The 18,541-nt window shown below is 43.6% G+C and overlaps 1 protein-coding gene across 1 annotated transcript in view; it reads right to left on the bottom strand.

Annotated features, from left to right (window-relative positions):
• The window catches only part of A2ML1 (alpha-2-macroglobulin like 1), a 91,553-nt gene that overhangs the window by 58,131 nt on the left and 14,881 nt on the right, over positions 1–18,541 (bottom strand). The window contains exons 2-5 of the mRNA XM_045290516.1: positions 8,271–8,435; positions 6,108–6,291; positions 5,367–5,529; positions 4,189–4,241 (exon numbers count right to left, since the gene is read on the bottom strand). Coding sequence (XP_045146451.1) covers positions 4,189–4,241; positions 5,367–5,529; positions 6,108–6,291; positions 8,271–8,275 — 405 coding nt within the window. The 5' untranslated portion in view covers positions 8,276–8,435. The remainder of the gene's footprint in view (positions 1–4,188; positions 4,242–5,366; positions 5,530–6,107; positions 6,292–8,270; positions 8,436–18,541) is intronic.

The following is an 18,541-nucleotide window of genomic DNA, read 5'->3' as shown; positions in this document are numbered from 1 at the left end:
AGACAGACACATAGAGGGCCATGCAGACAGAGACTAGACTCATGCTATTGCAAGTGAAACAACAATTGGGCATGCCCGAACAAGAAGAGATGAGGAAAGACTTTCATGGGGCCTTCAGAGGGAGCATAGCCCTACCAACACTCGCAATTCAGGTTTTTAGCCTCCTGAACAGTGAGGCAGTGCATTTATGCTGTGTTAAGCCACGTAGTTTGTGGGACTTTGTTAAGGCTGCCCTGGGAAAATGGTATGGGGAAAAGCCATTGCAGAAGTCCAGTAGATGGTCTAAATGAGTCATTGATCAAAAGAGGTCAAGTAAGAGAACTACCCAGCCTCAAGACAAAAACTCAGTGAGGAAAGAGGGTTTGAAGCGCAGGGTTGAGAGGTGGGGTTAAAAAGGTACAGATAGGAACTGGAAACACAAGGAATCCAGGACAGATGATCCCTTCAGGACCAGTGGTGACAGTGGTGATACTAGGAGGGTGGAGGGAAGGTGGGGTAGAAAGGGGGAACCGATTACCAGGATCTACATATAACCTCCTCCCTGGGGGATGGACAACAGAAAAGTGGGTGAAGGGAGACGTCAGACAGTGCAAGATATGACAAAATTATAATTTATAAATTATCAAGGGTTCATGAGGGAGGGGGAAGGAAGGAGGGAGGGGATAAATGAGGAGCTGATGCGGGAGGGGGGGTGCTTAAGTGGAGAGCAAATGTTTTGAGAATGATGAGGGCAATGAATGTACAAATGTGCCTTACACAATTGATGTATGTATGTATGGTGATAAGAGTTGTATGAGCCCCTAATAAAATGGTTTTTAAAAAAAGAATATTGAAATTACCATGGACTACCAAAAGAACAAATAAATCGGTCTTGAAAGAAGTACAGCCAGAGTGCTCTTTATAGGCAAGGATGGCGAGATTTCATCTTACATACTTTGGACATTCTCAAGTGAGACCAGTCCCCAGGGAAGGGCATCATGCTTGGTAAAGGAGAGAGGCAGTGACAGAGAAGAAGACAACCCGGGGCTGCAGCAATGGGCTCAGACATTAGAACAAGTGTGAGGATGGTACAGAATGGGGCAGTGTCAATTTGTTCTACATAGGGTCGGTCTGCGTTAGACCAACTTGACGCACCTAACAACAACAACATAATCTAAAGAGTCGAAGCTATAGCTTTGGACACTTTGTAGACATGACCAGACACCTCACAGACTTTGTTTACTGTGTTTGAAGTCTGAAGGCCAGAGTCTCAGGGGACGATTCAGTCAATTGGCATAATATAGTTCAAAAAGACATTATTCTATAACAGTTTGGTAAGTAACCTCTGGAGTCTTAGAAGCTTGTGAGCAGCCATCTAAGATACAACTATTGGTATGTGCTCATTTGGAGAAAATAGAAATAAAGAAACCAAAGATTCAAAGAAGAAACCAGTTGGCAGTACCGACAGCTCATACAAACCATGACTCCATCTATTCTGAGACCAGAAGAACTAGCTGGTGCCCAGCTACCATCAATACACATTCTGATTAGGGATTCAATAGGTGGTACAGGATAGAATGGGAGTAAAATGTTGAATAAACCTGATTTTCAGGAAAAGGCCACACTTACTAGATTAGTAAAAGTTAGAGGATTTCCCAAGTCTATTACCCTGAAATGCCATTTAAACTTGGAGCTAAACCCCCTCCTAGAGGTCACCTTTCTGGTCAAATAATAGATTGGTTCCTAAGACAAACAACCAAATCTCTCATGAGTATTCTGCTCTTCAAAAACATCCATCTACATTAGACCGACAGTCAATATTTATCCTAAGGCAAAGATGAGAAGGTAAGGTGGGGCCAGAGACGCTAGATTAATAGAAGCAAAACAACAACAAAAACAGAATAGACAGGAGGAGAAGGCTGACACCTCGTGAGAAATGTAATGACACTAAACAATAAATGCAGAACGTGTTACATGGGAACCTCACATGCTGTGTAAACTTTCACCAAGAAACACAGAAAGAAAGAATGAATGGAAGGAAGGAAGACTCAATTGTATACCAAACTCCTGTTAGAGAACGGGTACAGGCACTGGGAAGGAGAAGTGGAGAAGAATGGCAATTAAGCAAGAACGGAGTGGAGGCAGCCATCAATCAGTAACAAGCTCAGAGCTTCTGGAGGACGGGGTCATTGGCTAGTAGACCTCGGAGAAATTATTCTGCTGGGTCTTTAACTTACGTGGTGTCTGCTATTTTTCCCATTTGTAATGGAAATATCCACCTGGTGCCTAGATCACCATTGTACTTTGGAAGAAGGTGACTTGTATTCTAGATTCACAGCTGAAGAAGAATTTTGTCCAAAGATGGACTTAAGACTTGGAGTTGATTTAAAACTTTGGGAATGATATGATGGGGTGAACATGTTTTACATGTAGCAAGGGTGTGAACAGTTGAGGGCTGAAGCATAGAATATTTGAACAAAATGAATAGAACTGTGTTCTCCCAAATATATGCCAATTTGGCTAGATCATGCTTCTCAATATTACATAATTATCCTGTGTGCTATAAAACATAAAGTCCACGGTGTTGACACTGCAGGATTAGAGGCAGCTGTGCAATGATGTAATTATACCCAATGGGGTGCTCTGATGTGATCTGCCAATCAGTTGTAAACAGATTAGGGTGGGATGCAACACCCTTACTCAGGTGTCAGCCCTGGTCCCATGTAAGGAGAGTTTCCCTGGGTGTGGTTTGCATCACCTTTTATTTTACACGAGCTCAAAGAGGAACCTTATTACCAAGAAGAGAGGAAGAGAGACTCACTACCGCCAAGAAAGAAAAGCTGAGAGCAGAGCACATCCTTTGGACCCAGGGTCCTTGAGACAAGAAACCTTTAGACCAAGGAAAAGATTGATCACAAGAACTGTCCCCCAGAACTGACAGAGAGAGAAAGACTTCCCTTGTAGGAGGCACTCTGAATTCAGACTTCTAGCCTCCTAAAAGGATCCCTGCTTGTGTAGTGGGTTATGCACTGGGCTGCTAATTGAAAGGTCAACAGTTTGCAACCACCAGCTGACCTGAGGGAGAATGAGGCTTTCTGCTCCTGTAAAAATGCATAGGCTAACAGTTCTACCCCGTCTTAGAGAGTTGTCATGAGTCAGAAGTGACTTGATGGAAGTGGGTTTGAGTGAGCCTCCTAAACTTTTGAGAATAAATTCTTGTTCCTGATTCTTAAAACCATCCACTTGCAGTATTTGTACTAGAGCAGACCAGATAACTGGAATCGCTAGCTTCCTTGTATGAAGAGAACGCCAACAGAAGCTCTGAGAACATACCTTTGAATACCTGGCTGTGACTGGGGGAGAAAGGCAACAGCAGGCTGGCCTGAGGGATAAGGAGCTCAGAAGCTAGTCAAAGTGACCCAAACCCAATTTTGTAGTCAAAACTATTACCCGCTTGAGCGTCTAGTGATCAAGATGCCCAAGGGAATTTTAAATATTTGTGAAATATCACCACGGTTACTTTTCATATTTAATTTTTTTTGGCCCTAAGGGAGTTGTCTACTTTATCATTTAAAGTTGTTTAAACAACAATAACAACAAAATTAACCCTTTTGTGTTTAAAGCTGTTTAAACAATTACCCTTCCTCGCAGCCAAAACCACAATGATTGCGGAAGTAGATATTTTAATGTTTTCATTTTCTTCAAGTGAATTATCTCTTAATGTTTGCACTGCCAAGCCAGTTGGCATCATTCCTGAAAAGAAGGTTTCAAAGTTTGCAAAAACTCATGTTTAAATGACGGCAAATGGGACCAGTAGTCAGGGAGGACAAGCTAGCTGGTGAGTCGATCCCAAGCTGAGACTGAGGACCCCTCTCCTGTTCTTCAGACAGAAGCAGCTCAGCAGGACTCAGGCGAGTACCGTGGGGACTCAACCGCCCCTGTATTCTGCAGCCCAGAGGGTCTCTCCTTTGCACACCCTCCCCAGACAGTTTCCAAGACTATGGATTTTACGGGAGCAGACTGCCCTTTCTTTCTCCTGTGGAGGCCCTGGAGGGCGCACGCTGCCAGCCTTTGTCTTAATAGCCACGTGCTTAACCCCTGTGCCACTAGGGCTCCTTTGTCACACCTACACACCCCGCCCTCTCAGAGACTCTTCTTTTCTGTTTGCCCCACTCCTCTCCCTCTCCTTCCTCCCAGCGACAGCCTCACCTTGTCATTCACCGGCATAAAATCGCTGGTTAGGGTGACGATGCGGAAATACACTGAAAGAGAAAGTCATCGTTAATCCCAGGGCACTCAAATATTCTCTTCTCCCACCCCTTTGCTTCCTCGCACACACCTCTGAGTCCGCAAACTCTCCTTTGGGAAAACGACAAACAAACATGCATTTAAACCAACAAACAAAAACCCTTGTTTGACCCAGTCCTGTCTTCCACTTCAGGCTAGAAGGGGGCATGTACACTGGTACAGAGCTCATGACCCACCACGGAATGCAGGTCAGGTAAACCCCTCAGGAACAGAAACGGGAATAGTGATACCAGGAGGATAGGGGTGAGGGTGGGGAGTGGCAGAGAAGGGGAAGAAGGAAGAACTGATCACACGTAACCACACACACTCCACACCCCAAGGGAGACAAACGGCAGAAACCATGGGGGCAGAGAGATAGCAGTCGGTGTAATATATGAAAATACTAATAATTTATCATTCATCAAGGGGTCACCAGGGGGGGAGGGGGGGAGGAAGGGCAAAAAGAGGAACTCTTACCAATGGCTCAAATAGAAAGTAAATGTTTAGAAAACAATAATGTCAACATATGGACACATATGCTTGATATAATTGATGTATGGATTGTTATAAGAGCTGTAAGAGCCCCCAATAAAATGATCTTAATAAATGAATAAGTAAATCCTAGTTTGAGAGAAAGATAACCCCCGCCGTCCCCCTCTCCATCCTCCCCCTACCCCACCCCACTTCCTTTCTGGGTCCCTAACTGAAACCGCAGGGTGAGGTGTTCCTCTAAGGGAGAAGGCATAACACAAATATAGGAAGTCAAGCCAAATGCCCTGACTGCGGTTTTTTTTTTTTAACCCACATACAAGCAGCTTGCTCCAAGACCCCAAAAATTGTACTCACTGAATTCTAGTCCAGAGGAAATGTATACTTCGGTTTTAGAAACACCCACACAGTAGCAACTCCACCACGATTCTTTCACTAGTGTGGCACTGGGCATAGATTCAACCTCCGTCACCAGTCATCTCTCTGGACTTTCCTCCACACTCTTCCTGTCTCATAGGTCTGCCTCCCAAACCCAAATTCCCTTGGTACCTGTGTGCACAGTCTCTTGTCTAACCCCAATCTCTTGTCTCACCCACTCGAGAGCCCCTTACCTGGTTGCCCCAGGGTGTAGATAGGCTTGTCTGTCTGCACAAAGGTGCCACTGCCATGCCTCTGAATTAGAACCTTCTTCTTCTCCTCAAAGTTGACATTATTTCCAACTCCGGCCACCCGGATGGTAGCCACTTCTTCTGTGCCCCCAGCAGGAGGTGGTACCTAGCCAAAGAGAGGTGAACTCTGGGGAGTAGGCGGAGGAGACGCGGACCGCAGGATCAGCAGTTCTGAATCTGACGCCAGGAGAAGAAACTAGACAACGGAGTCCCATAGCGACAGCACGGACAGAGCCATCGGAGAAAGGAAAGCTGCAAACCCCGCTGCTGTAGAGTTGATTCCAACTCAAGGTAATGAGTGGGAACCCCCGACCTTCCACGTTGCAGAATACAATTGCTCCATGGGGTTATCTCATCTGTCGTCTTCATGGAAACATTGCCGGGACTTTATTTTCTGCAGCCCCCCCTCGCCTCGGGTGAATTGGACACTCCACCGTCTCAGTATCAAACGCCAACCAGTGGCACCACCCAGAAACTTTAAAGGGAGCAGTTAAAAGCAGCAACTAAAAAGGCCAAGGTATCTGTGGCGAGTTAGGGCAAGGAATCACAGCTAAGGTTGGAGGAAATAGGCGAAAAGCCAGAGTGAAAAAGAATAGCAGAAATCCTATTTGAAGGTAGATTACAGAGCGTGCCTAAGGTAGAGACGAAGGAGAGGAAGGGATCCGGAGCTGGGACTGTGCCTACCAGAAAGGAGATGCAGTGTAAGTGCCTCTTCTTCATTCCGGAGTGTTCTAGCAACTTCTGGGTCTTGCCTTTGGTCTCCAGCGTGACCGTGAATTTCACCCCACAGTACCCAGGACTCAGATCCAAACAAACTTTCTGAGTCGAAGGGAAGTTAAGCTGGGCTGGTAATGTCACCAGGTAGTTTCTATTAAGAGACAAACAAGTGTTTTCAGGACAATAATGATTCCTTCCTTCCGCAAAAAGCTAGACCGTCTCCTGAGTACTTGCTAGAGAACAGTGAATTAATCAAAACAAGTCCTTATTCTGATGAACCTGGTTTTCTCTAAGGGAGAAGCAGACTAGGGAACAGGCTGAAACTTGCCCCCACTGGGGGTCCCTCATTCAGAACCTACACCCAGGATAAACCCAGGAACCGCTGAGTCGATTCTGCTTCTGAGAGTAGAATGGTGCTCCACAAAAACCAAATCTTCGACTGTCACTGGTCCATTCTAACTCCTAATGACCCTAGAAGACAGGCTCGAATTGCCCCACAGTTTCCAAGGCAGATGCAACGCCGTACCCTGTCACTTCTTTCTCCCATGGAGTGGCTGGTGGATTTGAACTGCTGACCTTTGGGTTAACAGCTGAGCACTTTAACCACAGTACTACCAGAGCTCCTCTGTCCCCTCTAAGGTTTTCAAATGGTTGATTTTGTTCCTGGGTGGATTTGAACCTCCAACCTTTCCATTGGCAGCCAAGTACATTAACTGTTTGCACCACCTGGGGACTCTCATGCCTAGGTTAAGGAAGAAATAAGGTACAGGGATGCTATTATCTTTCAATATTGCACCTTTAAGAAAAAGCTTTGTCTTGGTACCTCTTTGCGTAAAGGCGACATGAAACCAAACAAGGGAAAAGCAGGAAATTAAGCCTCCAAAACATAACCCAAAGGTTATCTCCTCTCCCCCTTATGAATGTTTGGAAGGTACCCCAAGAACCCAGCAGCTCTCTATCGTCTCTGTCGCCAAGCACTTACGGGAGAAACTCTTCTGCCACGGCTGGCGACAGGGCCAACATTCCTAGAAGAAGTTGAGCCCACATCATTGTGGGTGAGCCAGCTTCCTCAGAAGAGGCGCTCTGCCCACCGTGCCATGGCTTATGTACTCATTGCTCAGGAAGGATGGGGATGGTGACTGATGCTCCAGCCAATCGCCTGCTGGCGCCTCAGGCTAAGGTGGTACACCAGGGGAGGGCTTTTGTTTATTTCCTCAAATTTGCCTCTGCTTGGCACAATCATACTGGTTCAGCCTGTCCAGAAAACTAGTTTTGGGGAAAGCTAGGGCTTAGTGTTCATAGCGGTAAAGCTTCCAGCTCATCTTGGGCTCCACCCTTTGTCTCTGGCTTCATTTCAACTTTCCACATGATCTCTGTTTGCCATTATATTTTTCTATTGCCATACTTACGAATGTAGTTGTAGGAGCAGTTATCAATCTAAAACCAGTAAACATCTATCTATCTGGGAAATTTGTTGACATTAATCCTATTTAGTGTTGTGGGGGTATGGAAATAGGAATGTATCGTTTTGGAGGAAATATCAATTATACACATTAAAAAAACTTTTATGATTTTTATAGTAGACCTTGATCCAGCAACTCCTTTTCTGGAATGAGAATGTATGTATCTCAATGAGAAAAAAGATTATGCGTATGTGCAAAATTTGAGTTTCTTCACAGTTTCTTTATAATGGCAAGACTTAGAAGCTACCGAGAGGATGTTAATGAGGGTACTTTTCGGGGCCAGTGACTTACTCAAATCAGGCCAGCTTAAATGAAATGGGATTTTGGCAATTAGGGTGGATCACAAATATGAAGGAAGAGCTCAAAGAACAAGAATGTCTCAACTTCTTCCAACTTTATGACTAATATCCACAAAATGTATTTACCTATGCCATAGATATTTCTGAGGAAAATCTTTCTTCCTCCTCCACAACCCCACTGGAGTCACTTGGAGTGGGGGAAGGGCAATTCTACAAAGGAAGAGGTGTCTACAAGCACAGACAAACTGAGAAAATAAAGCACTATATCTAATACAATGCCCAATGATAGAAGTTCACTTAAATCAGGGGTTTGAATTGCTTCAAAGTGGCCCAGTAATTGCAGTGGTAAACAAGGGTCACATACTTACTGCATAGCAATCAGATCTGTTGCTCATGATCTTTGGACCCAAGTAGGGAACAAAGAGCTGTGTTCTGCTCCAAGACAGTGGCTGACCATGTTGCTTTGAATGTATGGCAGAGTCCTGCCAATAATGTAGCTAGCCATCATCCTTCTTCTGGAAAGTTGTAGGAGTCTGATGAGGGAGATGAGATTAATGACTTACCCACCATGGTGCCTGTGTTAGTCTGGGTACATTAGAGAAACAAATCCACAGAAACTCATATGTATAAAAGAGACTTTTATATAAAGGGTAAGGGCATATTAAGAAAACATCCCAACCCAGTGCTGCCCAAGCCCACAAGTCCAACATTAACCCATTAACCCATATGTCCAACACCAATCCACAAAGTCCTCCTCCATCTCACAAAACACACGTAATAATGCTGACTGCAGGAGGAAAACTGAGTCAGTGAATGTGTAAGCATCTCAGCGCTGGCAGGGGTCTCCACATGGCTGCTCCAGCACCCAGGGCTGCATAGGGGTAGGTCCGTGTGGCTTCTCCTCGGGGATGTCTTGCAGGAAGTGAAGCCTTGCCAGCTGAAGCAGGGAACTGGCTAAGGCAGAGGCACCCTGGTCCGACCATCACAAAGCAAGAGACCTGAGAACTAGAAAGGCGAGGCTCACCGAGCCATTTATCCCTCTGCCCTTCAATTAACCCCACAATTAACGGCCAGGTTGGCACAGTAAACTACCTCAGTGCCACCAGGGCTCCTTAGCTTCCCCTTAGAATGTAAAAGATATAAAGAGGATGTCTTCCACTCTGACAATGAGAAAAAGTCAAATAAACGACAAAATCATTACTTTTCTTAAAGGGAAAAGTTGAGCCTTTGAGCTGAGATGAGATTGCAAGCCAAAAAAGCAGCCTAAAATCCAACAAGAGACTGATGATCTAAACTGTCTCTACGGTGGTGGAGTATACGGGTGGGATTTGAATGATCATACCAACCAGCAAGAAGAAATCAAGTAAAATTTTAATGCATTACTAAAGGCCTAGTGTGGAATCCAGTGATCACAAAGAATTCTGGGAGTCATAGAGGCAAGGAGCATTTGTGTGTACTCATGAATGCCAGCACCCAGCAACAGACAAGTCACCACTTGTCCACCACTATGTACCGAGTTGGTTTGCATGTTGCTATAATGCTGCAATCTAGGTCATTAGTATTTCAAGTACCATCAGGCTCATCCAAGGAAAACAGGTTTCGGTGGAGTTCCCAGGCTAAGAAGAGACTACCAAGAAGGAATGGGCTGTCCACTTCTGAGGAATTAGCCACCGAAGATCTGATAAGTAACAGTGGGACATTATCAGATATACTGAAAACCTTATGCATAGCAGCAGAACATCATAGATACAGAGCAGGAGGATTAGCCTTTCAGGTCGGAAGACACTTAACAGGAGAGTCACAAAGTAGAATCAGTCATAATGATATGGATGATGTGAAGGTAAGCCTTCAGGACCTTGGAGTGCTGATGAGGCACAACTTAAAATGTGATCAGACAGTTGCAAACATCTATTACAGTGAACCCTCGCCACTTCGCGCTTCGACTTCCGTGGCTTCACTCTATCGCGGTTTTTGTGTAACAGCGCATGCTCTGTCATTACTGCCACTGATTGGCTCATACTGTACACGCTTGATGCCACAAATAATATAATAAATAATAAATGATAATTGTAACGTCCAAAATGTTTTACTGTATTTTCCCTTTTTCGTTTAATAAATTGGGTAATACGAGTGTAATGGTGACTAAAGGGTGTTTTTTCATGTCCTCTCTGCTCTAACTACGAAAATATTTGATTTACAAATAAGGAATCCTACTTCACGGAATTTCATTTATCACGGTAGGGTCTAGAACCGATTAACCGCGATAAATGAGGGTTCACTGTATTAATAATGGGAACATGGAATGTACAAAAGCATGAACCTGGAAAAACTGGAAGTCTTCAAAAATGAAATGAAATACATAAAGATCAATATTAGTGAGATCAAGGCATTAGTGAGCTGAAGTGGACTGATGTTGGCCATTTTGAATCAGGGAATCATATGGTTTACTAAATTGGGGATGACAAATTCAAGAGGAAGGACATCACATTCATCTTCCAAAGAACACTTCAAGCTTTATCTTTAAGTGTGATGTGATAGGATTATGCTTATATGTCTATAATAATATCTACATGTAATAATAATTATACAATAATATTGATATGCCTACAAAGAAATTCAGTTAAGACAACTACTACTCAAATTTACGCACCCACCACTAAAGCTAGTGATGAAGAAATTGAGAATTCTACTAGCTTTTTGTTCTACTAACTCTTTAGTCTGAAATTGGTCAAACCTGCGATCAAGATGCACTGATAATTACTGGAGACTGAAATGCAAAAGTTGGAAACAAAAAGGAAGGGATAGTAGTGGAAAATATGGCCTTGATGACAGAAATGAAGCTAGAGCTCACATGACAGAATTTTGTAGGAACAATGACTTTTTGCATCAATGTTCATTAGACATATCAGTCTGTCATTCTCAATTCTAGTGGGACCCTTGCCCACTTTAGGTGTCAGTGTTATACTAGGTTCCCAGAGAGTTCAGGAGTTTGCTGTTTCTGTCTATGCTCTGGAAGAGTTTGTGTAGGATTGGTGTCAGTTCTTCCCTGAATGCTTGATAGAATTCTCCTGTGAAGCCATCAGACCTGGGGGATATTTTGTTGGTAATCCTTTGATAACCTTGTCTATTTCTTCTATTTCTATAGATCTGTTGAGGCTCTTGATGTCCATCGGGCTATCTAGGGAGGGATTGTTTTTCCAAGTATTTGTCCATGTCTTCCAAGGTGTTGAATGCATTGGAGTACAGGCCTTCCTAGTGCTGTGTAATTAGCCTTTTAATTTCATTAGAGTCTGTTGTAATGTGCCCCGCTTTATCCCTCATCCTGGCTATTGAAATTTGACTTCTTCATTGCAACTGCCTTTTGTTAGCAACATAAATGGCAACTGTACATAGAGACTTTGCCAGGTGGGATGCACAGGAATCAAATCAACTAGAAATCCATAAAGGGAGAACATGCTCAGCATAGCTCAAGCTGGAAGAATTGAAGAAAAAATGTAAGCCTCGAGTCACAATATTAAAAGAGTCTATGGGCAAAATAATAAATATGCAGGCAGTACCAAAAAAAGATAGAAGGAGTATACAGAGTCACTGTACCAAAACGAACTGATCAAGAACCAGTGGTGTAGAAGGAAGAAGTGCAAGCTGCAATGAAGGCATTAGCAAAACCCAAGGTTCCACGAATTGCCGGGATACCTGGGACCCAGAAACCTGGGACACAGTTAGTGACCACCAGATTAGGAAAGAACCATATTTGTGCCAATTCCAAAAAAAGGTGACCCCACAGAATGCAGATATTATTCATGTCACATGCAAGGAAAATGTTGCTGATCATCTACCAATGGTTGCAGCAATATGCTGACAGGGCTGTCAGAGGTTCATGCTGGATTCAGAAGAGGATGTAGGACAAGGAACACGATTGCTGATGTCAGATGGATCTTGGCTGAAAGGGGAGAATACCAGAAATACATTTACTTGTGTTTTATTACCTATGCCAAACCATTTGACCATGTGGATCATAACAAACTATGAATAGCCTTGAGAAGAATGGGAATTCTGGAACATTCCATTGTGCTCATATGGAACTTGTATATGGATCAAGAGGCCATTGTGCAAACAGAACAAGGGAATATTGCATGGTTTAAAATTAGAAAAGGTATGCATTAGGGTTGTATCCTCTCACCATACTGATTCAACATGCATGTTGAGCAAATCATCAGAGAAACTGGATTATATGAAGAAGAATACAGCATCAGCACTGAAGGAAGGCTTATTAACAACTTGCGATATGCAGATGATACAAACTTGTTTGCTGAAAATGAGGAATGAAGAGTACTTGCTGATGAAGATCAAGGACTGTTGTAATCAGCATGGATTACGAAATAATGTACAGAACACAAAAAGTCTCACCCCTGGACCATCAGGTGATATCATGATAAAAGAAGAAATGATTGAGGTTATAAAGGATTTTGTCGGGCAATGAACGTACAAATGCGCTTTACACAATTGATGTATGTATGGATTGTGATGAGTTGTATGAGCCCCTAATAAAATGATTAAACAAATAAAAAATAAAAAAATAAAGGATTTTGTCTTGCTTGGATCTACAATCAGTGCACATGGAAGCAGAATTCAAGAAATCAAATGATGCATAAATTGCATTTGGTAAATCTGCTGCCCAAGACCTCTATAAAGTGTTGAAAACCAAGGCATTATTTTGAGGGAAAGTAGCCCAAGTGATGGTATTTTCAATGACCTCAAATGTATGTGAAAAGTGGACACTGAATAAGGAAGAATCCGTGCATTTGAATTATAATGTTGGTGAAGAATATTGAAAGTATGATGAACTGCCAGAAGGACAAACACATCTTTCCTTGGAAGAAGCACAACCAATATGCTTCTTAGAGGCAAGAATGGCCAGACCTTGTCTCCCGTCTTTTGGACATGTTGTCAGGAGAGACCAGTCCCTGGAGAAGGACATCATGCTTTGTAAAGTACAGGGGCACCCCAAAACAAGAAGGCCCTTGACAAGGCAAACTGATGCCAGGTCTGCAACAATGGGTTTAAGAACCTGCTGGTAATGGAGAATGGTTCCTTTTGTTGTGTACACGGTCTTTAGGGGTCAGAACTGACCTGAAGGCACCGAACAGCAGCAGCATCTGCATTCATCCACTTTCCAATGCACTCTGAAAGCAAGGCTATTCACCTCCGGATCAATGGTCAGAGGGGATCCCCTGGAGGCTTAATCCACATGGGGACACTACAGGTGGACTTGGGGCTTTCACTGTTCTCAATAGCCTTCTGCAAATTCGATGTTCAGAATTTAAGCTGAATACAACTTCTTTCTTTGTTCTTGGATTTTATTATTTACAATCCTTGGCTCATGGAAGCTAGTATGCTTCTTCCATGTGGTCTTAATTTACACCTCACTTGAAAGGCTGCTTGGGGTTTTTTTTTTGTTTTTTGTTTGTTTGGGGTTGGGGGGGGTGGCTGCTTGTTTTAAGACAAGCCTTTAAGACCCAGACACTATTCTTGCTGAGAGCTGGGCCCATCTAATTTCTTCCTCACACTTGGCCATTGCACCCATATCTTTAGGGATCTCTTCATAAGGGCAAGTATCTAGTAGGGCACATCATAAGAATTAATTGTTCTTAGGTTAGGACTTTGATTAAGTGCAAGATCAAAATAGCTTACCCATTTTTCTTTTCTTCTCTGCGATTCTCAGTAAGAAGATACAAAGAAATGAATTTTAAAAAGACTAAAGTAATCTAACATCCATCCATCTTTCCATTACTTCTACATTGATTTCCTCCCTCCTCTCCCACGCTTTAAATGTGCCTTTTCTATTCAGTGTTCTGGTTGGGTAAAATTTTTATGACTAGTGACTTTCACTTAATATTTTTCTCACAGTTAACTTCACATACGATTCAGAGAAGACTCTATCATTTATCCCAAATGATTTATTTATAAGGGAACCATGACACGATGCTATATTGCAGGGGTTTTTGATCTCTAGTGTGTGTCGGAGTTGACTGGAAGGCTTGTTAACGATCCACATTCCTGGTGATGTTGATACTGCTTGCTGACCCAAGAGTCATCCTTTGAGAACCATCCATGGAAGTCAGGAACTAAACGCAGTTAGAAAAACATCCTTGGATTTAGAGTGAAGTCCTGAAGGAAGGGAGGAGTGTCTAGAGTGTATGCGTGATCCTTCCTTCTTGGTCCTCTGGGGAGAATTATTGGAGGTAATAAAAATGCCAAAGTCAACTCCTCCTCTGCCTTTGCCCCACAAGAAGCCAAAAGTAAGTAAATAAATAAATAGAATAAAAAGAACCCTAAAGAAAGAGGACATACGAATGTCTCCTTTTCTGTTTTCATCCCTTGTCTCTTGCAGTCTCTTCCTCTAGGGAATTTTCATGGCTTAGAATCAACAACTACGGTTTGGATCTCTGCTCCCAGGAGTAACACAAAAATAGTAACCTGTGTGTGTGTGTGTGTCGCGGGGGGGGGGGGGGGGGGGGAGGAAGCAGGCGCCAACACCAATGAGGTCTCTTTGGAATGACTCCAGATGAGGAAGGAGAGTTGCCCAGAAAGTGTGAGGGGTGGCTCCAGTGGTTCACGGTTCGTCATTCCCTTTAAAATATTCCCATACACACAGGGACACATCCATAAAATGGTGGATACTTCATTGAATCTGTACCCTGGAGTAGCTAGATGACATGCGAAGGAATTCATATGTGTACAGCTCTGGAAAGACCTTCTGTGGAACACAATCAGATTATATATGTTGTGAGGGCAGGGGATTATGTCTATTTATTGTATCCCCCATGTTTAGCCTAGTACCTGGCACCCATGGGGTTGACAGTGGAATATATGTTGTATATATCTATAGACCAAGGACTTCAAAAATTGTGGAAAATTAGAATGCAAAGATAATGGAACTTCATTATGAGCTTTCTGAAGCCCCCTCAGAGAGAGAGATGTGAGGGGCTTCAAAAAGTTAGTGGTGAGATTCCATTACCTTTTCATTCCATGTTTCCACCAACCTTGTGATGTCCTATCATATGTATTTGGATCTGTTAATAATACCACTTAAGACAGATTTTAGGTAGACCCGCCGGAATTTATTTCTACAGTTGAAATCATCCCCCATTGCCACACCAACTACACTCTAGTTTCCACACACAACAAACACAGCAGCCCTTCACAGTGAGACACCAAAGTGCCACTAGAGGCTCTAATTGGTGTAGACACAAGAGAAAATCAGCACATCTAATTTTAGTTTATACAAATCAATCCCTTAGTAAAAAAAAAAAAAGCATCTTTTTTGCACATTCATAGTCTACAGAGAGGTTATTTGAAAATGAACACCTCTTTATAGGATTATGAAGTCCAGAGTCTTGAGATAGCATAGGATAGGATATATTATTTTGTTTCCACTCTTGACTCTTGTGTTGTTCACTGCTGTGAAGAAGAGGACTTTCACTGGCTGAGTTTTGGAAATGGGTCACCAGGCTTCCTTCCGAGTCCGTCTGAGTCAGGAAGCTCCGCTGAGACCTGTTCATAGCAATTCACAAGCCTCCCTGACAAGACCAGTGGGCGCTGTGAGGAGGTGCATTGGTTGGCAGTTGAACTACTGCTTTTCACATGGAAGGTGAGGCTGTTACCATGGTTCCACTAATGTCCTTTTATTAATAACTTTAAAAAAACTAAGGCAACCAAGCCAGTTTCTGTCAAGTTGATTCTGACTCAGTGGCTTATTTTTCAAAAGAAAATCACTAGGCTTTTCTTCCAAGGAGCCTTTAGATGAACGGCTGACCTTTAGGTAGCAGCCCAGGAGCTAACCATTCACACCACTCGGGGGCTCCTTATTAGTGACGTGTGTGTGTGTGTGTGTGTGTGTGTGTGTGTGTGTGTGTGTGTATGTGTGTGCACTTGAGTGTCTTAGGTGGTGTTGGGTCAATTCTGACTCAGTGATCCCAAGTGACAGCCCCGCACAGCTCTCTCGAGTATAATCTTCACAGCAGCCAATTGTCAGGTTTCCTCCCATTTGGCTAGCTGCCAAGCACCACCTGTCTTCAAATGTTGGGTTCCCATCCTCTGCTCCACCCTCCCTTATCTCTCTCCACCTCACTGAAGTGGCTGTGAGTGCAACTGTTCACGGCAGAGAAGCGTGACATGCTTCCTCAGTTAAGCATTAGGTTTATGCTTAGGACGTCCTAATTCTTACTAATTTATTACACTTACTCGGAGTAATTGCAATTTTGAGTGAACATGAGGGAATTTTCCCATGTCTGCTGTCAATTTGGATCGAACTGGGGTTAAAATAAACTCCAGAACACGGACATTCCTGAAGGACCTCGTGGTTGAGGCTTGCCCCTATCACCGGCTATTGAGGGAAACATGGGGTAGGAGCTTCGTTTCCCTGAGTCTTGTCTCTCCTTGTTTCCTTCGCTCTGCCTCTGTGCTCTGGGTAAGGGGAATCATCCGGGACCACCAATGCCAGCTCCAACATAGGAGGTGAATTGCTTTTCCAGTGGGAATTATTTACATTACCCCACTGCCTGCCTAAGTACGGGGCCAACTACTTTCATCTCTCGTGCTTCATGCTAAAAGCCACTGAAATGCAATTATTCACTCACTGATCAGACTGGAATTTGTGAGGGAAAAATGTCCAGAGTTAAGTAATCTCAACAACCACCTGCATCAAAGCCCATTATTACCATGTCATGTGGCACATCCAGAAAGAACTGAGCCTTGTTAATGGGTGCTCTGGGAGGGAGTTGGTTTACTTGGCCATTAGAACCTAATTTGAGGGTTTGAGCCTCCCCAGACATCGTAAGGGAAGCATTTGAGTGCTTGAAGCTTTATTGCTCATAAAAGCATTTCTGGAGTCAGAATGGGAATATATCATTTTATACTCTCTATATTATTAATTTCTGCTACATATATATTTTAAATACGTATGTCATCTACAGGCATAACTGTATTTTAATGTATACTTATGATTCAAGAATACTGATAAAAACTTGCCATCGATCCTCACCAAAAATGTGGTGATAAGGACCAATCAACACGGTGAAGGAAAATGTTTCTGGTCCGGTGTCTTGGCAACAACTCTACCCTTGCAGAGGATAGCTTTGATCCTGGGGGATGGTCCACCTGCCAGCTTTTTGCTCCCTTCATTCCAAAGGAGGGGAAAAAGAGAGCCCTGCTTGATCCCTGTGAGGCTGCTGCCTTGAGTTCTGTCTCCCCAGGCAGAGGTGGAGGAGGGAGGAGCTAATCAAAGCTCGTCACGGTATTGAGAGAAAGAAAGGGAGGAAACAGCTATAAGCTGGGGCTTTACTTGCTCCTCTGTTCCCTCCACCCTACTCGACTGATTATAGGCTTCACTCCTTCCCATTTCTAAGCAAACTGAACAATCTGCCGAAGTTCAAGTATGTGCCGCCCAACCCCACCCAGCTCAGGACGTAGTACTGAACCCACATTGAGTTTCTAGAGCACAAAAAGAGAGCTGAAAATGCGTAAAAGAGAAGTGTGAAGATTAAGTGTTAGGATGGTTTTTCTTTTTAAATTCATCGCCATTGAGTCGATAAAGACACACAGCCACAACTGCCCTTGTGGAGTTCCAAGACGGTAACTCTCTATGGGGGTAGACAGCCTCACCTGCTCTCGGGATTATATTTAGGGAGTGAGATCTTTTTCCCCCCAACCAATATTTATTTAACATGGAAATTGATTTGGCATTATCTAAACAAAAAAAAAAGGAAATCGAGCTACCATACTACCCAGCAATCCCCCTACTGGGCATATACCCAGAAAAGGCAAGAAACAAACCACAGCCAGACATCTGTGCTCCAATGGGCATTGCGGCACAGTTCACAATTGCAAGGATTTGGAAACACCCCAAATTTCCATCAACAGACAAATGGATTAAAAAACTGTGGTATGTACATACAGTGGAGTACTATGCATCTCTAAAAAGCAGTGATGAATGCATGAAGCACATCACCACATGGGAAGAACTGGAGGAAATGAAGCTAAGTGAAGTAAGTCAAGCACAAAAGGACAAGTACAACATGAGTCCACTGAGGTAAGCTTAACAATGCAAAAAGGGCATAGGGAAAAAGCTACTGTATACAAACATTCCGGGGGTGAGATCCAGGTAGTATGGCAGAGGCCAGACCAAATCTAGGGATACCTATGGTAGCCAACTAAAAAGGAGGGGAGGGAAAAAAAGGAGGGGGGAAATAAGGCAAAAAGAGAGATGGGTGGTAGGGGAACAGGGCACTAACCCACCCAAGGGGAGGCTATTGTTTACGTCTCCACAGGGAAGGAGGGACCAGACTTCAACTCAGTGCTCCAGGATGTAAATGCAACATACCGGCATGAAGCAGGGAACCAATAGAGAAGTCTGAGGGGCCGGCTCCAATCCCAACTACATGAACAGCCCCTCCTCCCCGCAGAAGAATTCACTTCAGAGGACAGCACTGAAGCTACAGCTCAGGGAGAGGAACATGTCTGATCAGAGAACACAGGAGCAGATGAAGGGAGAGGAAGAGAGAGTGGAACACATCCTGGCCCACCAAGCCCTGAGGACAATATTCCTGCTCAGAGCAGCCAAAGCGCAGAGAGGACCTGC

Source organism: Echinops telfairi, unplaced genomic scaffold (assembly GCF_000313985.2).
Source record: "Echinops telfairi isolate 266 unplaced genomic scaffold, ASM31398v2 ScPeMD7_40;HRSCAF=151, whole genome shotgun sequence".
Classification (NCBI taxonomy): Eukaryota; Metazoa; Chordata; class Mammalia; order Afrosoricida; family Tenrecidae; genus Echinops; species Echinops telfairi.
Note: the sequence above shows the minus strand (reverse complement) of the source record. Positions and strands in the feature narration are given on the sequence as shown.